This window comes from Lissotriton helveticus, chromosome 5_1 (assembly GCF_964261635.1).
Source record: "Lissotriton helveticus chromosome 5_1, aLisHel1.1, whole genome shotgun sequence".
NCBI lineage: Eukaryota > Metazoa > Chordata > Amphibia > Caudata > Salamandridae > Lissotriton > Lissotriton helveticus.
The window spans coordinates 971,615,695-971,638,054 of NC_136065.1; the positions used below are offsets into that span (position 1 = coordinate 971,615,695).

The 22,360-nt window shown below is 46.2% G+C and overlaps 1 protein-coding gene across 2 annotated transcripts in view; it reads right to left on the reverse strand.

Moving 5' to 3' along the window:
* The window catches only part of PPP2R2D (protein phosphatase 2 regulatory subunit Bdelta), a 275,842-nt gene that overhangs the window by 226,942 nt on the left and 26,540 nt on the right, over positions 1-22,360 (reverse strand). Inside the window, exon 3 of one of the 2 annotated variants that reach the window (XM_078643483.1) lies at positions 1,807-1,936. The exons of the other annotated variant lie outside the window; for it this stretch is intronic. Within the exon in view, the coding sequence (XP_078499609.1) occupies positions 1,807-1,870 (64 nt within the window). The 5' untranslated portion in view covers positions 1,871-1,936. The remainder of the gene's footprint in view (positions 1-1,806; positions 1,937-22,360) is intronic. 2 annotated transcript variants of the gene reach the window in all.

Here is a 22,360-nt window from a genome sequence, read left to right on the forward strand (position 1 = left end):
TTTGTATTTAGAAGCTCTCTTTTGGTAAGGACAGAGAACCACGAATATGAATATAAATCATTTCAAGAATGAATATTATTGACCAGGTTATCCTCTACTGATTCGGAATTGTGTTCCAATAAATGCACAAAAAAGTATCTGATTTTGGTTCTTCAGACTGCTGAGGTGTTGGAACCGTTGAATCAAGTTTATGAGAACTAAGCTTTTCCATACTGCCCAACAATGTTGACTGTGTGGGAAACAGAGCCAGCAAGGAAGGGACACCTTTTTAAAAACAGAAATAAGCACATAGCCGTCATTGGTGTCTTCTTGAGAAATTCAGGAATGTATTGGAGGAAATATATGGGGAATCTGAAAGAAGAGATGAGGTTTTTTTGAAGTTTCTAGACACAGAGTTAAGAAACATACTCAAACTACATTTTTCTTTTTTTTTAACAAAATAATTTTTTAAGCTAACAGAAGAAGATAGTCAATCGATCTGGTTGGCATAGGTATGAGTACTTAGAGGCAGAGGTTCAATGAAGAGACCGTTTAGGAGATGGGGAAAAAAAGCCATTTATTCCCAAAATTTCGAGCTTCACTTCAAAGCTAGAATACCTGCTCTCATTACAGTCCAATAGAGCAAAATCACATGTGTGTAAAGGAAGAAACAGGAAACTGGAGAAGACGTGATACAGGACATAAGCAGAATCTGCCTACAAGAAGGGGATGCTAACCAAGTATAAAAAAAAACAGGGGAGCCAGATTACGCGGAGTGAAGAGAAGCAGGGGGAAGTAGCATATAATAAAATTAATGTAGACTACACAGAGGGTAGCTGTAAAAGAGACAGATTACAAAGGTGACAGAGAACAAGGCTAACCATAAGGGGATGAGCGGAGGGAGGACTGATGAGATGAGTAGGTAGCAATGGCATTGAGGCCCAAGGGGACAAAAGAAAGGAAACAAAAACACACCACAATGGAGAGTGGAGACAATTTACAAGAGGAAAGGAATATCGCACACAAGGGAAAAAGCTCACCACGAGAGGGACTAGATATGGAGCCGCTCTGCTACAGTTGATGAAAGGAGAAAACATGGAACAAAATATATACTGGTTAAACCAGTGTAAATGCGTTAATGGCATGAAACCAGCAAGAGGGAGAACCACAGGGGAGAAAACTGTAAATGAACATACCACAGATATAAAAGATGCATGGGGGAGAAAAAGTATCACTCAAAAACATGCTTAAGGTAAAAAATATGTTTATGTACCTAGACTCTTACCTGTCATTTTACTCACAGATGGATGCACAAGTTCTACAGTTCTTGAAAGATTCAAGAATCACCGATCAGATTATTGGACTACTTATTCTATGGCCAAGTTTTTTGGTTTTTAATCATTGCCTATTTTGCACCTTAACATCATTGAGAGAGCCAAGTTCATTTGCCTTTTATTACATTTCTTCCTTTATATTTCCCAAGTAACCTTCATTCTTTGAAAACCTTTCAACAGCATGGTTAGCGATCATAAGCAATAGGAGCAATGACAAAGCTCTCTTTCTGTTGAGCTACCCACCCCTGTGTATGGACAAAATCATTTCTAAATTGGTGAATATTAACTAAAACAATCCCATTATGATAACCTACTATTCATTTCATTATGTATATGGTTTACATTTATTAGAGACATAAATTCCTTCACAAAAAGCACACTGCCAATAAAGGACTGTCAAAAATTATACCAAATGCATTTTCTTAGAACGTAGATAAGTATTCTTAGTGCTAATACAAACACAAACTTGGTAAACTTATATAAGGAGAATTACCATCATGCTCCTGTTCTACACCAATAGGAGGTAGAGAACTGGGAGGCCAACATGAGTTAGTCATCACATTCAGGAAAGGAAGACTTAGCCTGGTCTCCGCTGCCTTTTAACAAATTCTAGCAATTCAACCCTGTTTCAAAACAAGAATAAATAGTAACAAGTAGGTATGAGTTGATAGGTTTCTGGAAATAGGCAGAGTGAAATACAAAAACATGTATTTATGACTAAACATTTTGTGTTAGAGTGCTTCGTTGTACTTTTGAACGCAGTAGCATACTCCACTAACACTATAGAATTGTATTTGATAGTTACTTGTAGCAATAGCTTTAAATTTAATTTTACTGTCAATATGATGCAATAATCCTTGACAAATTAAAGGTCACGTTCAATGGATGGAGATGGTGCTCCTACAGGAGTGAGATTGCCTGGCACATTTCTTAGAGGAAAAGTATCAAATCGGACTGGGAGAGGTTATCACATTTAGGAGATTTTGGTGCAGGGCCATCTGACTGCAAGAGAAAATCAAATACAACTACAGAAACAGGCAGATTAAGTCATGTCACGAGTCCCCCAAAAAGCACAGCTTGAATGCCATGAATAACAGTGAATGCACTGAATTCAAGGTATGTCAAGGTGTGAGAACGGGGAGGGGGCGGTAAAACCAAGAGAATGCTAAGAGCTTAAAAACTGCTTCAACACAGTGATAACATTTGAATCTAACGTGAATCAGGTCGAATATTTCCTGACTGCAAAAACTGCTAAGCAATACGATAAATATGCATTTTCATATAACTATATCTGAGTTAGAATGACATGTTTAATGAAAATGCTTTTTTCTTTTAAATTAGTTGTTGCAAATTTCAACTGAAACACTTTTAACTGTTAAATGTATTGAAATAAAGCTGTACATAACTATACTGGAAAACTAATCCCTTTTCAAGAATAAATATTACACTATTTCCACATAATTAACACAATACGGCTAATCTAAAGAGTGTCTCGAAGTACAGCAGAATGATGTGTCCGATAGACAGACAGGATTTTGGACGTGGGCATCCCCCTCAAAAGGGACCTGTCTTTAATAAATGGCTTTTTGGCACATGTTATCGGCTCCTGCGTCAAAATGATGTCAAGGTGTTTTGCACCTTTTCCACTTCCCTACTCAAGCCGATATCCACCCTACCACTTTGAATTTCAAATTGACCTTTCTAGAACGCCGCCAGTTAGATGGATCGTGTTCTCACACACATTTTATCTCCATGGAATGCTGTTAAAAACTATCTGTATTTTGGTTTCATAGAGTAGATCTCCCAGAAACAGACATAACCATACTTATCGCCTTCGCTAGTGAAAAAGTGTAAAAAAGTTAAGAAAATTAACTATTACTTAAATCTATAAGAAACAATTAAAGAAACTAAGCAACGTGTACCAGTCTGTAGCCACCGAGAACCACTTCAAATGAACTTTATTAGCTGCAGCTGCCACATTCCTCGTTTGATACTACAGAGTTGGTTTGTTGCAAACTGCACACTTGCTCGGAGACAATTTGCTGCTAGAACAATGAGTGATTACTGGTGAACGTGCAAGACGTGGGTGCTTCTCAAGAGGAAAGATGCCAATGGAAGCAAGCCACCTGCTTGCAAAGGTGTGGGAAGACCTCCTGAGATAAGCTTGTTGGACTGGTGACCACCGATTTTCATCCGCCCTGGCCCCCAGCGCCTCCTTTGCCTCCATTCTCCTCCATAACACCAACTCTCGAGTCAGAAAGAATGGCTTCAAAACCATTCAGTCTTACAGGTAAGAGATTAGTGTCACAAGAGGCTGCATGGTAATGGACACCAACAGAGCTTTTAAATGCCAGTAAGCCCGTTCCTAATGCAATAATTTATGTTAATGAACGAAGGAAAAGGTTCACCATATTATTACAAGTCACAGCATTTGTCATCAGATTAAATATTAAGATAGTTTTCAAAGGACGAAAATAGTGTTTACATCAATCTACAAGAACAACTTGACACACAAGTTAAAAAGACAATATTCAGAGTTGGCCCAAGCACAGTGCTTCTCGTCAAGGCCATCACATGCTAGGATGTGCATAGACTAGGTTTTCAGGAATCAAGCTTTCAAAAAGAGAAGGTAGGGTGAAGACTCAGCTATCCATAGGCGCCTCTGCACCACTGCGGTACTGTTTTAAAGTAGAATCAAGTCTGAACAAAAAGTGTGGGACCAAAATAGGCTACCAGAATCATCTAAGACTAGGTCTCCCTTGAACTTCTACAAAGTCCATCATATTTGTGTTTTTTTAGATAAGAGCTGCAAAATGTCCAGATCATTAAAAACATCTAAACGGTAAAGTATCAACTAGAGCCCATTTTGCTATTCCATGAGAAGAAACAAAAAATACAGGTTGCTATTCCCTTATTCTCTAAAGCAAAACGATCAGTAAGGAAACCTCCAGTAATGATCTTCCACTCACGTGGAGCAACAGAAAATATGCTGAGGTGCACAATCTGCCACATTCTTCTCACTCCATACAGACCACTCTCCAAATAATGTTGCTTTGGGGGGGGGAGGGGGGGGCAGGTTCCAAGACTAGTTGCAGGCTTGCAAAAGAAACTAGAAGAATTATAATCATGCTTATTTAGATAGAATAGGTAGCAGTTATATTTTCAGTTATAAGTTAGGAAAAATAGATACGAGGCCCAAAAAATGGCTTTGAGCTTGCATCTTGCCCATTCTTCTCCATTTTAAGAGCCTTACTTGCCCATTCTTCTCCGTTTTAAGAACTTCATGGGGCAATCAAAGGCCAGACATTGAGAATGATATGTTATACTGTACAGTTTTTGAAAACAGAGTCCTGTTTGCTCTGTGGCGAACAAGTTACTTACCTTTGCTAACACCATATTATCTGGTAGAGACTATATAGCTGCAGATTCCTTACCGAATGTAAGCAACTTGTTGTTCTGATAGAGACTTCTAGCTAGATTCCTTTCCTTAAAAACGATACCCAAGCGATACCTCTCCAGAGGTGGGTCTGCGAACGTGGTTTAGATTAGGAGTACCTGCAGGAACTAACGGGCAGAGTGCTCGTCCCAACGGACCAGACTGTCTCTGCAGTAGCACTTGATACACAAATGCAAAGAGGCCCATGATGCTGCATGACCGCTGTTCACGACCGGAACTCCGTGTGGTAACACAGTGGTCACAGCCTTGGCTCTGGTGGAATGAACATGCAAGCGTTCTGGGGTTGCTTTTTGGCCAATCTGTAGCAGCTCTTAATGCAGAGCACGATCCATCTGGAGATAGTGAATTTCAGCACAGATTCCCCTTTTTGCCTTAGAGAATATCCAACAAATAGTTCATCGGTTTTGTGCAGCCAAGGTAAAAAGACCACGCTCATTTTGGGTTCAGACGGTGGAGTCTCTCTAATTCCTTAGATGGATGAGGGGAGCATATGAAGTAGGCATGGTGACTAACTGGCTTACGTGGAATGGGGTGACTACCTTTAGGAAGAAAGATGCTCGAGTCCGAAGAACCAGTTTGTCTGGGAAGAAAGATGTATGGAGACTGGGATGGCAGAGCCTACAGTTCACTAACCCTCCGGGCAGATGTAACTGCCACCAGAAAGGTTGTCTTGATGATAAGAAGCCGAAGAAGGGAGTTTTGAATTGAAAGGCAGCACACATTAGAAAAGTAAGAAACAAGTTAAGGTCCCACTGGGTCATAATGAAAGGAGCTTGAAGAATTACATTTTTATAAATCTTTCAGGAACCTATTTAGAATTGAGGATCTGAAGAGGGAAAGAGGATCTGGAAGCCGCACAAAAGCAGAGATGTCAGAAAAATAACCCATTAACATGTTCAAGGCAGAGCCCTGCTGGGCCAGGGTAAGGATAAATAAAAGCACTCGAGAAAGAGGTGCCAATAAAGATTCAACCTGTTTGGCTGAACACCATCCCACAAATGAGCTTCAACAGCCAGCTTACACCATCTTGGTGGAGGGGCGCTGAGCTGGCAAGTTAACATTACAGACTTGAAGTGGAAGGTTGAAAGCTGTCAACTGTCGCCGTTCAATCTCCACACATGGGGGCAGAGCATTGAGAGGTTTGGGCGGAGAACCCTCCCATGCGACAGAAGATACTCCTAAAGGGGTCAGCCCTACAGGAGTACCGATGGCCATGCTCAACAGCTCGGGATACCAGAATCTCCAAGCCCAATCAGAGCCATTTGGATGATTTGGGCCCGGTCCACCCTGATCTTCTTGAGGACTCTGGGCAGGAGTGGTATGGGCGAACGGCATACAGGAGGGCAGACTCGCACCAAAAAGTGTCTTCAAGCAAAAGCCACCTTGGGAAATCCAACGACATTGCCCGTTCTCGGCAGTGGTGAATAGATCTAACCAAGGCTCTTCCCACTGATGAAAGAGACCTTGCTCCACCTGCGAATGGAGATAGTATGTATGAACCACTAGGCATCTTCGGCTGAGTATGTCTGTTCTGGCGTTCAGAGATCCCACCAGGTTCTAAACAACCAGGAAAATGTGCTTTCATTCCAACCATGTCCAGAGAAGTAGGGCCTCTTGACAAAGGGTACACAAACCCACCCGCCAGGTTTGTTGCAGTACCACATGGCGGTAGTGTTGTCCGTAAACACCTGCACTAGCCTTCCCTTGATGGAAGTTAGAAAGGCTTTCAATGCCAGTTGGAACGTTTGGAGCGCCAATAGGTTGATGTCCCCCTGTCAAACTCTGCAGATCCAGAGGCCGGAGATTTGCATTTCTGGCCCCCAAACTCTGGAATTCCTTCCCCCTTTCTCTTAAAACCTCCAATTCCCTTACCCTCTTCCGTAAATCCCTAAAAACTTGGCTCTTCCCTCAATCTGGCTAAACCCTCCCAGTCCCCCAGTTGTCTGCCAGCGCCAGGAAACCCATGGTGTCAGCGCGCTTTATAAATTCCCCTTACAATACAATACAATACAATGTGGAGTCCAGATTCTGGCGGAGACCAGAGGGCCTTGATCTCCACATTGTACAGATGGCCGTCCTATTCCAGGATTGACGCACTGATCACTACTGTCAGATCTGGTTGGAGAAGGGAGAGGGGTCTGCCACCGACCCCAACACAGTTCATTAACCACCACTGCAGATTTTTTGCAGTGTCCTCCAATATCTGGACCATTTTATGTAGAGTCCCCTGATGCTGCGCTCCCTTGAACTTCTGGCCTCACTGCAGAGCCCGCATAAGAAAGGAGGCCACGAGGCCCAGCAACCACAGAGTCAATCTCACCGAAATCCAGGACAGAGGCTGAAACATCTGTATCATGTAATGTAATGTAATGTAAATGGATTTATAGAGCGCATGGTTACCCGGGAGCATCCCAGCGCTAAGAAAAGCCAAGCTCAAGACGGAGAGTAGCGTAGGTAGGATCACTGGGGGAAGAGGAAAGTTTTGAGGAGCTTACGGAACCGCAAATGGCATGATTATGCTCGAAACTTCAAGGGAAGAGAATTCCACAGAATCGCTGCGTTCACAGAGAATCGCCGACCTCCTGTACGCGCCTTCTTTACTCTAGGAATTCTGGCCAAACATTGATGATCAGAGTGGAGGGACCTGGTGGCCTTATACGGTGAGACTAAGCTCTTTAAGATGGGGGGTCCCTTACCTTGCAGAGACTTGTGAGCAATGCACAGGGATTTAAACTCTATCCTTTCCCAAATTGGCAACCAATGGAGTGATCTAAGGGCCGGTTTCGCTGAGGCCCTAGCCGAGATACCCGTGAGCAGCCTGGCTTCGGAGTTCTGGATCTGTTGTAGTTTATTAATTGTAGCTTCAGGGGTGCCTAAGAAAAGGGCGTTGCTATAGTCCAGCCTGGACAAGATCAAACCTTGAATTAACAGCTTCCTTGATGGCGGAGGGAGAAGAGGGAGGACTCTCCAAGCCGAACGGAGTAGACCAAAGCAGACTCCAGCCGTTTTTTTAGCTCGAGTTTTGAGGGAAATATCCTGTTCAAGCCATACCCCTAAGCTTTTGATTTCATTTTTGAGAGGGGGGGGGGGGGGGGGGGGGGAAGGAACTCTCCAACAAGTGGGCCAGATGGCATTGGATAATGATGTCGACTTAGGCCCCAACAGCATAAGTTCCGTTTTGGAGCCATTTAATTTGAGAGAGGACTCGCTCATCCAGGCATATATTTTCGTCAGGCAGAGGTGAAGGTTTTCGGTACATTGATCCGATTGGGAAAGTGAAACGACAAGTTGGGTGTCGTCTGCATAAATAACTATTTTGATCCTGAAAGGAGCGACCACATCCTCCAGGGGGGACATGTACACGTTAAACAGTGTGGGGCTCAATGAAGAGCCCTGCGGTACGCCACACTGGAGGGGGATTAGATTGGAACGTGAATTGCCTTCCCAAACTTGGAACGTCCGATTGTTTAGAAACGATGTTAACCAGGTCGGGGCGGTACCTGAATCACCCATATTAGATATGCGCTGAATTAAGACACGGTGATTAACTGTGTCAAAGGCTGCACTTAAATCCAGGAGGATCACTTCCACTGATCCTCCCGAATCCAAGATGCACCTAGCCTCCTCGATGACTGATATAAGAGCAGTATCTGTTCTTTGGCCTGGGCGGAAGCCTGTTTGAGAGCTCCGTAGCAGCTCATTAGATTCCAGAAAGCAGGATAGTTGTTGATTAACCATTTTTTCTGCAATCTTAATGAGTCCTGGTAATAATGAGATCAGCCTAAAATTGGCCAACTCCAAAGGGTCCAGCCGCGGCTTTTTCAATAGGGCCTTTACAATGGCTCCCTTCCAACTAAGAGGGACAATGCCTTGACAGAAGGACGCGTTAATTACATCAGTGGCAAGAGGGGAGATGGTGGAAGCAATCTGTTTGAGGATCCACATAGGTACGGGATCACTAGGGGAGCCACTTTTCATGGCAGCCAAAACTTTTTGAAATTCTTCCAATGAAACTGAATCAAAGGAAACAAGCTGAGGGCCGAGCACCTGAGGCCGGCTGCAGGTATCTATTGAGCAGTCAGGCTGAGGTAGAGTAATTAGAATATTGGAGTCAAAATAATTCGCAAGCTCATTGCATTTAACTCCTGAAGTATCTGGAGCTAATGGGGGGTCAGGGACCTTCAGTAGTTCTTTAACAATCTGAAAGGTTTCTCTGGTGGAGTTGGAAGAGCTTCTAATCCTATCCTCAAAAAATGCGGCCTTAGCATTTCTAAGAGAGACTTTATAGGCCCTAATTGCTGCGCGGTAGGCTTCTTTGTTATGACTGGCCCAATCTTTCCTTCAGACACGCTCACATTTTTTACATCCTTTCCTTAGGACTCTAAGCTCAGGCGTGTACCAAGAAGATTTGCAGACTCTACCCTTTTTTTCAATTCTTCTCTTCAGCAGAACTAGATCAAGTGAGCTATCAAGCCAATTATTGAAGTTTTTATCAGCTACCACAGGGTCAGGGTCGTGTAAAGGGATGGATTGTTCAAGGTTATGAGTCCAATTTTCGAGAGAGAGCTTAGACCAAGCCCGTTCCAGAGTGTGTGAAATAGGGATTCGCGGCATGTCAGTCCAGACTTGCCAAGAAAAAGGGACCACGAAATGATCGGACCAGGGGAAAGGTAGGGGGGAACTGGATTCGAGTGGCAGGATGTTGGAAAAGATAGGATCCAGAAGGTGTCCTTTGTTATGTGTGGCACCAGTATTGACGACTCCTAGATCGTATGATTTAAGATCAAGCTGGAGATCAGCCGCTACTTTGTCCTGGGGATCGTTAAAATGCATGTTAAGTTCTCCCAGTACGATAAAGTTGGACGCAGAGGAGGCCAAAACAGTCACTGTTTCCATAAGTGAACTAACAAAGTGCCCAGGGCAGCCCGGGGGGGGGGAGATATACCAGCAAGCCTAAGATAGAAGTGGAGGAGGATATTTGTAAAGAAAAGTGGAGACTCTCGCAGTCAGAAATTTCGCTGTCCTCCACCCTACAGATAAAATGATCTCTGTACAGTATGGCTAACCCACCCCCTCTACCAATGGGCCTGTTCTGGGATTGGATAAGAAACCCAGTGGGGAGCGCACTTACAATATCTGCTTCCGAATTCAGTGATAACCAAGTTTCCGTCAGAAACAGAATATCTAGTTTGTGGTCCTGCATCATGAGATTAATCTCCAAAGAATGTTTGGGCAGAGACCTACAATTCAAAAGGGCCATGCACAAATGGGTAGTGGTAGGTGTATCATTTCTTTCCCTGCGGAATCAGGCTGCAGAGACTACAATGAGTATATATATCCTCAGGCATATGCATATGATGACAGTTCGAATTTTTTGTAGGTCTCATTAAAAGAAGATCCTTACGCGTATAGCAGATAGGACGACTCAATAAAACGGCCATAGAATCAGGGCCTGGGCCCGGCTGGGCGCAGACGGGCTTGCCTCTGGCGCCCGCCCGCTGCGCGGGCGGAAAGAGTGGTTCATTAAGTAGTGCTGAAAGATTGCGCCCGGAGCACTAGCCCGCCAACCTGCGTCTCCTCCTAAGATGGCGCCCGTCCTAACTGCGCCGGAGGATCAATCCCGCAACCCGTCCGAGACCCAATCGGCCCCTGGAAGAAGGGAGAACCCCTAATTAAATCAAATAGGGTGAGTGGAGAGCAAATGGGGGTATTTAAAAGAACAGAAATTTTGTCCAAAACGGAGCGTGCAGTTAAAATACAGAGTGGTACACATTATTATAATAGGAGAAACACCAAAGATGTCCTAACTCCCGGCTTTTCGCCTCAGGAGCTTCTAGCTCTAAGCAGGAGCAGTGGCAAAAGTTGCACTATATGTAGCCCCGGCCCTGAATCGCCCGGAATTCTCTTGGACTCGCCATTTGGGAGGATAGGCCCGGAAATGCACTGTGTCCAAAACAGCTCAGATGAAAGAGAGCGTCTGAGAAAGGGGCAGGTGCGACTTCGGCACATTTATAGTGAACCCCAGCGAGTGCAGGAGGTCCACCATAGTCTGGCGGTGGGAGGCAACCACCTAAGGCAAGCCCGTCTTCAACAGCCAGTCATTGAGATGGGGAAGAATGGCACCCCCAATCTCCGCAGATGAGCTGCAACCACGCCATCACCCTGGTAAATACCAGAGGGCACTGGTAAGTCCCAAGGGACAGTGAGCTGAAAGTGCCTGTGGCCTACCATGAACCGCACATAACGTCTGTGGGCAGGCAGGTTGGGGATGTGAAGTATGCATCAGGGAAGTCCAACCAAGTTACCATCCACTCTCCCGGGTCCAGCACAGAGAGGACCTTAGCGATTGTGATCATTTTGAATTTTTCCTCCTTCAGGAAGAAACTGGGATGGTATAGGTCAAGGATAGGACAAAGGCCTCCCTCCTTCTTGGGCACAAGAAAGTAGCAGGAATCGCACAAACTACCTACTTCTAATGCTGGCACCCTCTGCAGAAAAATTATAAATATGTTACCAGACCTGCGGATCTAGTGACTTGAATAATCTACTCGACCTAACTGTAATGTGCTTGACCTGTAAACTGGTCTCAAGTTATGTGATCCTAGACAGATATTTTATTTTAGAGAGTCACCTTTTTCTTCATTATCAAGAGAGCACATTCAAATATGTGAGCTCAGCATTTATGATGTACAAAACAAACTTGTTTGATGTAAAAAACTACATTTTTGCTCAATGTATTAAATAACATATCAGTAACGCAAGATGTGGTCGCACACTAATTTACAGACAGCACATTTTCCATTGAAATGACCACAAACATTTCACCTACCATGCAGTTTACTGAAAACTATGAAGCTTAAAAACAATTGTGTGTGGAAATTGGGTTTCAGCAAGTTTACAAGTTTATCAAATTTGCTTGGTTACTTACAACCCTTGCAATAAAGTTCAATAAGCAATATAAGACATACATTCCCAACATTTTAAAATGTTTTTAACTTGCAAAAAAATGCTTGCAGTGACAGTGAGCGGACATATAGAACTTCAAAAGGTCGACATCATCAGCTGATGTACAAGAAAACAAAAGTAAAAGCAGAGTTTAGCATGTTGACAACTCTTAACCATAGTAAAACATTTAGGCAGCATAAACAGACAATAGCACCCATTGTGGCGGGAGGAACTATGATGCGCATAGGCTTGAGATGATATAACATCCTACAATAAAGTTTTATAGCAGCTGTAAACGGGTGTAAAAAAATAAATAAATATATATATATATATATATATATATATATACACACACACATACATACCTTTGCTCTCTGCTTATAAAGCAAGCAAGTTCTAATTAAAGCTGTGGGCATGTTAAAACGGGTCTGATAAGACCTATGTTGACAAAGAAGGTGCAAGCAATGAGTTAACGTGCGATCCAGGCAGATTCAGACTGTTTAACCGCTCTCTTCCTATGGTGAAATGGTTCAAAGGGCGTAGCGAGCAGCCAATGAGCAAGCACGTCAATAAAGTGCAGGCTGGGGGGGGGGGGGGGGGGGGGGAGGGGGATGTCTTCAAGAGTGCTGATATGCAGTCCCTTTACACATAGTTATAAACAAGCATTTGCAATGCAATAGGTCTCGCATTAGGAAAGTTTGAGCTATTGGTATTGTAAATGACAAATTTTTTATTTAGGTGTTGGTTTTGAAAATAGCGAAATTAATAGCTTTGTCATTTAAAATGCCAATAGTTATAACTTTCGCAAATGTGACACCTATAGCATTTGTAATGCAATATGTGTTGTATTTACATGACTTACATGTATTGCTATTACAAATAACAATGGCTTTTAATTTTTTTTAATAATTAACACTTAAATAAAAGTTATTGAAATTTATAATGGCAATAGCTTAAACTTTTGTAAATAACGTTTGTGAAGATTATGTTCAGTGTATTTTATTGTGACGATGATCCAAGAACAGAAGTGACATTTGTAATAAAGCTTAAAACATTGAGAGAATATATTGTGATGCTGTGGTGGGCCCCGAGTGATGCTGTGGTGGGCCCCGAGTGATGCTGTGGTGGGCCCCGAGTGATGCTGTGGTGGGCCCCGAGTGATGCTGTGGTGGGCCCCGAGTGATGCTGTGGTGGGCCCCGAGTGATGCTGTGGTGGGCCCCGAGTGATGCTGTGGTGGGCCCCGAGTGATGCTGTGGTGGGCCCCGAGTGATGCTGTGGTGGGCCCCGAGTGATGCTGTGGTGGGCCCCGAGTGATGCTGTGGTGGGCCCCGAGTGATGCTGTGGTGGGCCCCGAGTGATGCTGTGGTGGGCCCCGAGTGATGCTGTGGTGGGCCCCGAGTGATGCTGTGGTGGGCCCCGAGTGATGCTGTGGTGGGCCCCGAGTGATGCTGTGGTGGGCCCCGAGTGATGCTGTGGTGGGCCCCGAGTGATGCTGTGGTGGGCCCCGAGTGATGCTGTGGTGGGCCCCGAGTGATGCTGTGGTGGGCCCCGAGTGATGCTGTGGTGGGCCCCGAGTGATGCTGTGGTGGGCCCCGAGTGATGCTGTGGTGGGCCCCGAGTGATGCTGTGGTGGCCCCGAGAGATGCTGTGGTGGCCCCGAGAGATGCTGTGGTGGCCCCGAGTGATGCTGTGGTGGCCCCGAGAGATGCTGTGGTGGCCCAGAGTGATGCTGTGGTGGCCCCGAGTGATGCTGTGGTGGCCCCGAGTGATGCTGTGGTGGCCCCGAGTGATGCTGTGGTGGCCCCGAGTGATGCTGTGGTGGCCCCGAGTGATGCTGTGGTGGCCCCGAGTGATGCTGTGGTGGCCCCGAGTGATGCTGTGGTGGCCCCGAGTGATGCTGTGGTGGCCCCGAGTGATGCTGTGGTGGCCCCGAGTGATGCTGTGGTGGCCCCGAGAGATGCTGTGGTGGCCCCGAGTGATGCTGTGGTGGCCCCGAGTGATGCTGTGGTGGCCCCGAGTGATGCGGTGGTGGCCCCGAGTGATGCGGTGGTGGCCCCGAGTGATGCTGTGGTGGCCCCGAGTGATGCTGTGGTGGCCCCGAGTGATGCTGTGGTGGCCCCGAGTGATGCTGTGGTGGCCCCGAGTGATGCTGTGGTGGCCCCGAGTGATGCTGTGGTGGCCCCGAGTGATGCTGTGGTGGCCCCGAGTGATGCTGTGGTGGCCCCGAGTGATGCTGTGGTGGCCCCGAGTGATGCTGTGGTGGCCCCGAGTGATGCTGTGGTGGCCCCGAGTGATGCTGTGGTGGCGCCGAGTGATGCTGTGGTGGCGCCGAGTGATGCTGTGGTGGCGCCGAGTGATGCTGTGGTGGCGCCGAGTGATGCTGTGGTGGCTCTGAGTGATGCTGTGGTGGCGCTGAGTGATGCTGTGGTGGCGCTGAGTGATGCTGTGGTGGCGCTGAGTGATGCTGTGGTGGCGCTGAGTGATGCTGTGGTGGCGCTGAGTGATGCTGTGGTGGCGCTGAGTGATGCTGTGGTGGCCCCGAGTGATGCTGTGGTGGCGCCGAGTGATACTGTGGTGGCGCCGAGTGATGCATTCTTGGCCCGAAGTGATAATGTGGTGTTGCTGAGTGATGCTGTGGTGGTGAGTGTTGCTGAGTGATGCTGTGGTGGTCCCGAGCGATATTGGTGTGTGCTGAGTAATGCTGTGGTGGCGCTGAGTGATGCTGTGGTGGCGCTGAGTGATGCTGTGGTGGTGCTGAGTGATGCTGTGGTGGTGCTGAGTGATGCTGTGGTGGTGCTGAGTGATGCTGTGGTGGTGCTGAGTGATGCTGTGGTGGTGCTGAGTGATGCTGTGGTGGTGCTGAGTGATGCTGTGGTGGTGCTGAGTGATGCTGTGGTGGTGCTGAGTGATGCTGTGGTGGTGCGGAGTGATGCTGTGGTGGTGAGGAGTGATGCTGTGGTGGTGCGGAGTGATGCTGTTGCCAGCTCTCTGGATCCAGACGCTTTTCGGTGCTATGGAGTTTCCAGAGATGCAGAGTAACTCAGCGGCCAACTAATGTGAAATGCAAGTCCTTTATCTCTCACTCCTTCCCCGCCATGACATGTAGTGCACTCTGTGCCTCAACACAGTAGGACAGAGTCACCCTGCTCACTCAGGCACAACACCAAAACCCTTTCCACGCAGGCCACAAGTCATGGAAGTACAACACCTTTTCAACTAAGAATAACTACGAGTTGTACTGTGCTACCCATCTGACTAAGTGCTTCGCAGCCTAGCAAGAGGTATGAAGCGCTGTACGAATGCAATTGCAATTCCAACGTATGAGGCGTAATGAACAACAGCATCACTCATGGGCCAGACTGATTACCGAACACTGGAAAATGTAGAAAATAACTAACGTCCATACAAAATGCACCCCACAGATTGGTCGCTCCCTTGAAACCATGTCAGAACAAGACTTCTAAAGTGTCGAAACGAGACGGACGCCCATAGACAACATGACACAACTCACCTCATCCGATCCCTTCCAGGACATTTCTCTCAGATAATATTTAACGCTTCCTCCGCGAAGCTCTCATGCGGTTATAAACCCTTAAAAATAAGTTACGGTTCCCAGTTAAACTCGGCTTTGGGAGAGAGCTAAATGCTAACAATAATACACCAAAATAAAGCACTCTTTCTCTAAGCCAAGTGTAAGCAATGTTCCCTCTGTCATTCTATTGCACAGGCTTAGAGCATGAGACGCTCTCACCAACATGTCCGTAAACATAACCAAGAGCACGCCTGCCCGAGACGCTACTCACAAGCGCGCGCTCAGAGCGGTGTCAGCACAGGATGGGCTCTTAGAAGGCACAGATCGCCGATTAGATTAGAGCAAGGAACGGAAGTTTTCCTAGGAAATGTAGGTTCCGAACAAGATTTACACAAACGTGTTTTAAGGTGGTTGTCAGTGAAGGTCGTCAGTTGCGAAAGATCGTGCTTGCAAAGGATGGTTGCCACATTTCTGCTATTCCTTTGCAGAGAGAGCGATCAGACACCTGGAGTTTAGGACAACGGGTCTAGTGTTTCAGTCTTGTTTCCGGGAACAGGGTTTCAAGTAAAATCTTCACACTTTTGAAGTAAAGAATTTTGAAAACAAACATTGATGCCTAAAGACACAAGTGGTGAAATAGTAACAAAGAGATGTTGTATACATGAATTCTGTGAAATGTGGGCAAATCACAAGTAGTATAATTTGTAACATATTAAAGGCTTTTTTTAGGGCGCAGTGCTAGCTGAGCTGAAGAAAAGCCACGTTAGGTTGGGAGCCAAGCATGAGAAAGTGGCTTACCTCAGTAGAATGAACACATTGGTATCCCGTATAAAACAACAAGCACAAAAATCACCGTTGCAGGCGGGGGCAAAACCAGGAAGTCAGGCATCCTTTCCCATGACATGGGCGGGAGAGCCCCGCGGTAGCGGTGGAAATCAAGATACGTCCCGGGTCCCAGGAGGGGGCCCGGGTGAAAGTAGAGAGGCGGGGTGTTTTTCGGCGGCGTCGCATTGCCCAGCAGCCCGGTGAGTGGGGCGCGCCAGTGCATGGAAAGTGAAAGTGCTTTCAAGGGCTTGAAGGGAGAAAGGAGATGCGCACGGCGCGCGTGTCCACATATCCAGCACGATCTGGTCTGCAGCCTGCGCGTGCCCCAGTCCGGCCTGCAGCGTGCGCATCTCATGTCCTCCTTTAAGCCCTTAAAAAGCATAGCCGCTGACTATAGGTCTCGCTGCGACAGGGCTTCGCCCTGCGTCGCAGGTGTGAGACCTAAAAATAAATACACATAACAACAGGAGTTAGAAGCAAAGAACAACAGATCAAAAAAGTGCAGGCCAGGTAAATCGAAAGGGCCATCGGATCATTAGCCACCAGTGAGGCCTAACTGATTGACTTGACCCCCCTGGTCTTCCATCAATGAAAGAATTTATTCTTTTCCTGGCCAATTTTTTTTAAAGCCAACTGGCTGATGGGAGTTTTCAGAACTGGGTTAGCCCAGTAAATAGCGATTCCTGGAGATAGTCACAAGCTGCCGAAGTGTCCCTCCTCTGACACTGCTGCCACAGATAGATATAAGGTATCACCTTACAACCCACATTGCTACCTAAGATCTAGAAATGCCAACATGTCCTCAGTTCCTAGAGCAAGATGATAACACCATGGTGGACATGCGGTCTCCTACCTAGGGCCCAAACTATGTGAAGCAAGGTTCTGCTTTTGCCCCTGTCGGATTTGAGCCAGAGATGTGCAATTCATGAAATTGAAGTTTCATTCTCTATGCTCTCATCATTGTGCTGTACAACATTCTGGCGTCTCTCCCTCTTAGTGGGTCACTCCCATACATTATGGCTGGTAGTAATTTACCTTGCACTACCCTAAGAAGGGGAGTCAGTATTGGTCCAGCCATTTTCCATTTGAGATTTTATAGCAGAACAGCCAGTGCCAGGCCTTGCCGTTTTACGATCCCTTTCTGGGGGGACAAATTAGCCATTTTGTCAATGAGTATTCCACAATATTTCTATTTGTCAGCTGAATCTATCCGTGTGTTGGCCCAGAAACACAACTGTGTTTTTCCCTATTACTACTGATGGTCAGGTCATTTTCATTTGAATTCTCTTGCGTTGAGCAGACACTGCAACCCCATCTGGGTGTGTCAACAGGACCACGTTATCAGCCTACAAGGGGCTGGAAAGTGTCTTGCCACTTGATGTTGGGGCATAGGAGTTACAGGCATTTAAATGTTCTGTCAGATTAGCGAGAAAGAGGCTGAATAGGATGGGCATGAGAACACATCCCTGCTTCAGCCCCTTAGTTGTTGGGATTTGTCTGGAAGGCGCATTCCAGTGCCCAGATTGACCTGAACCCACCAGTCAGTATGAAGCTAAATGAGCATATTCAGTAAGGCCTGAGGACTGTTCCAGTAAGCCAGCCTGCACCATAGTGTATTGCAGTCAACATGTTCAACGGATGTCTTGTAATCGATGAAGCAAAGGTGCAGAGGCATTTGAGAGCCTTTTGCTGTATCAATCAGGAGAGATAGGGTGATGGTGCCCGACAGCTTAGAGAACCCAGTCTGGTTGAGCAGGAATATAGCCTTGTCTGAGGACCAGGTAGGTAATTATTTCCTATACAGTGTCCCGGAGAAATACTTAACCACGCTGTCAATGAGTGCCACAAAGTTTTTTGCCAAGAATATGTCCCCACTCTTGTAGACAGGGGAGATTATGGAGCCTCTCCATGAGGCTGGAAGTACCCCCTCGAGCCTAATTTGGGCAAAGACGGGGGTCCATTACCTCCGCCCTTGCTTGAAGAGAGCAAGGGGGAAGCCGTTTAGGCCTGGAGTCCTTGGGCTTCAGCAAAAATATTCATAATTTTAATATCACTAAGTAAAGTGTTCTGATTTGTTTCGATTCTATTAAAATCTTTGTTCCCATAGCACAGAGTTCTAAAAACATTAGCTTTCATAACTAGGGAAATATTTGTACAGTTCATTTACAAGCTACATAAGTGTTAGGGAAAAAACCTGACATCCTATAGCATTCATTTCCCTTTTGTTGTACACAGGATTGTCACACAGTGCACTTTATGAAGTCTCTAACTCTGCAGTCAGAGAAATAAAACATCACCCTCCAGGATACAATAAGCAGCAAACTGTACAAGACATAAGCTGGCATTTGACCTCAGTCTTTGAACCACAGCAAATGAGCCCAGATAAAAACAAGATTTAAATTAGTCTTTATTGCCCTTTCCAGTTTTGAGTTAACAGAACACATGTTCTTAATCAACTAGCCATAACGGAACAGAAGGCCCTAAAAATAGCTCACCCTGATAAAATCTAACTCGCCATGGCAAGTAAATTTCCCAAGGCCTGCACTCTATGGTTCCCATGACCAAGAGAGCCGCCACTTCCTGGTGGAGTAAGGAGATACAGAACTAAGTCAGCCTGTTGCAAATAGGTGGCGTGGGTGGAGGGGTAGTCATGATGGGGAAAGAGTAACATCTTTGGACAATTTGGAGAACCCATCCATTGGCTGTTATCGACTTACAGTGGTGCAAGTGATGCGTATCCTGCCTTTCAACAGGTGCCCATGATTGTCAGAGGTCAAACTGAAGAAGCTTGGAGGATGTGGCTGCCGGCGGTGATGTACTGGCCTGAACCCTGGCTACCTGACCCACAAGGTCAATTGGTACCGTGCCCTTAGCCACGCAACGGTGGAGACGTTTGCATGCAGTGGTGGCTGGACAGCTAGCGATGCGGCTGGAAGACCCTTCCATGGCCACCAAAGGAGCATATAGGCTGACTGGGGTTAACAAGAGGCCATGGAAAGGCCCATGGACCTGGCCGTAGCCCTGCTGTCCTTGAAGCGCTCTAGTGCATAGTCCGCCTTGTCCCCATAGAGATGGGAGACCTTTCAAAGGGCATGTCCATTAGTGCCGCCTGGACCTCCCCTGAAAAGCCAGTGCTTCTCAACCAGGCGTGGCACCCAAGGGCCACAGACTATGAAGCCGATCTGCTTTGTGAGTCAGTTGTGTCCAGTACACCATGTATGGAGAACTTAGCTGCATTCCTACTGTCAGCAGCAGCTTGGAAAAGTATGGCTCTGGCCTCCTCCAAGACCATAGGCAGCGCCTGCACAACAGAGTCCCAGAGCGAATTGGAGTATCTGCCCAAAAGACATACAGTGTTCACCTATCGGAGTGCCAAATTGGCGGAAGAAAATATCTAAATATTTTCTTTCCAACGGCATCCAGGCTTTTATATTCCCTGTCCAGTGGAGTGGTAGGGAATGCCCCAGGATTCACTCTTGAAGTTGTGGCTTGCACCTCAAATATCCCCAGGATGGGATGTTGGGTGAGAAAGTTGGGGACCCCTGGGGAAAGCAATGGCGGTTGGCTGTTGTATTGACAGAAGCCCTTGTGCAGGGCTTGGACCCGGCCCCAGGTAGGACGTCTGAGGGCTTCATTAAATGGCAAAAGCGGTTTGAAGGGGTGAAGTACCTCCATCAAGACGCTTGTCTTGACAGCCACACTATGGAGCTGAAGGTCTAGGACCCTGGTTGCCCTCCTCACCACTAAAGCAAATGAGGCTCCTTCCTCCGTAGCTATGGTAAGGGGAGAAACCAAGCGAGTATATGGGGAAATGTCCAGTCCACCAAATACTCACACCAGGTGTCCTCTGTGACTTCTAGGGGCTGGAATTCTTCAGGGTCCAGTGCCCCCTCCCTACCTTCATCCTAAAGTTCTAGCCCAGGTGTCTCCAACCAGTCGATTGCTAGCTACTGGTAGCTCCCAGAGACCTTCAGATTAGCTCGCAGCCTGGAGTTCATTTTTTAAATAAGCACTGGGTCACATTTTTCTTTTAAAGTCAAGGGAAGGCTATGTTTACTTTACATTATTATTCCAACGATGCAGATAGCAGAGCCTGATAATGAGAGGTGCTCAGTCAGATTTATGAGCCAGTTTGGGGCACAGAAAGGAAGAACTGAAGAATGCAACTCAAATAAAAGTCCATAACTCAATATTGGAGTATGAGAACAAAATTAGGTCTCTGAAAGCTTTTAAATGGGAATAATTTTATTTAAAATTTACCATGATGAACTCATCATTTAAATTTTTTCCCCATTTCAAAGTGTCGCATTCACAAGAAGAAAGCCTTTTGCCCTCAGTGGCCAGCAGACACTGTGCCAAATTTATACGTGGGAAATAGTTGCTTTTTTCAAGTGGGAACATTTTAAAGTGAAGAAAGCTTTTTCTATGAAAGATTGAGACAATGTCTTTATCCACTTTCAGTTACGTCCTAATGTTTCAAGAAGCATGTTTCATCACTTAAAATATCTCCCATTTAAACAAATGTATTTTTCTGTTACACATATGGCACCATGTCTACAGGCCACTGGGAGCAAGATGCTTGGTGTTTTTAAATGCGACACTTGGAAGTGTGAGAAAACAGTAAATTATGAATTTCATGAACTCCATATAAACAGTCAACTTCAGTTTAATTTCCTTGACAGTGCCATGTTAATAAATAAAAAACACAGCCATTATTTTAAGGGGGAGAAATTTAAACTGCAGAAAAATGCTCTATGTTCTGAACATTCTTGGAGAAAATGTTTCTACTCTTTAAGTTACTCACATCTGTGCTTGCTATACATGTAACGGTGCCAGATATGGATAAAAGTATGCTCTGTGCCACAAGTACATACGACAGTCAACTGTTCACATATCCCTTTCATACGCACACTCATGTTCATACATCCTGACAGACCACGCTCTCAATGACGCATCAGCCTTGTCATAGAGCCCCTAGTCAAAGTATTTTGTTCAAACCAAACCATCTGGCTCTATGGCCATTTGGTTTAAAGTCAATTAAGCTGGGCAGGGGGCAACCGGAAACATGCACAAGTTTTTTTGCCTTCAGTAGTGCATGATAATTTTCACTAATCAAAAGTAGCTCTCACTCCAGAAAAGGTTGGAGAACCCTGTCCTGGAGGTAATGGCTCCAGCTGGCGCCAAAGTCGGCACCGTCCATTCGGCTCCTTGTCGGAGTCGGGGGATGAGAATTGGGGCGGTGCATATCCAACGGGCCCGACTGGTACCGGGGGGAAAACTGCTGGTGGAAACCAGTGTAGGACCCTCCCAAACCACTGGGCCTGAAGGATCTCCAGCAGGGAAGGGCGCCCAAATACGAAATACATGGCCTCATAAGACTCTGGGAGGTAGGCAGGGGTTTGCGCTGGCTACTGGAAAATTGGGGAGGCGCAGAGGTAGCCCAGGCTGAACAGTGGACCCAGGCCTCGAATGCCAACGCTTCCTCGTTTCCTCAGATGACCTGGACAGACTGGGTGTAGTAGAAGACCTCTTCAACTTCTTGCTCTTTTTATACTTCTGGAACTTACACAAACTACTTCAAGTGTGACAACAAGAGTTTAGAATGGCTCTGCGACAGATCCAGTCCTCTCAAGCGGGATCCAGAACGCTGCAATGTGTTGCATGCCAAGCGGCATGCAGCTTGAGGGAGTGCTCCCTAAAGGCCTTGGAGTGCATGCCCTGACAATCAAAACCCCTTGGCGTCATGGTTGAGCGGGAGGCACCAGAGGCAGATGAGGTGTGGGTCAGACACAGATATTTGCCAGTGACAGGCGCCACATGGCTAAAAGCAAGACTTCCTCACGGACATCTCCTTCACACCAGGACACAATGTCTCACAAAAAAATTCGACAAAATGTTGGGAAAAGGGCAGTGAAAAAGAAACTGGGGTAGTTCTTCCCCGGATCTGCCCCAACTGATGCGGAAAGAAAAGTAAAGTACTGACGTCAACACATAGGAGTAGCGCCTACATAGGTCCTGCGCACGTCGCTCCCGGCGCAGACTGTTGCATGCAGCCAAACAACGACACCTATCGGAGTGCAAGGGTACTGCCCATGAAAAATGTCTAGATCTAGTCTGACTCCTAAGGAGGATTCTAGGGTAAGGACTATGCAGCTAGAAGTATCTATCAGATAGGTAGCAACAAAGAATGGGGTAAGGAAGTTTTGATGTCTGTAGTGGAATCCTTTGCTACGTGAAATGGATGACTAGTATCTGAAGTCCACCAGAAAAACTGAATTTTTTGAAGG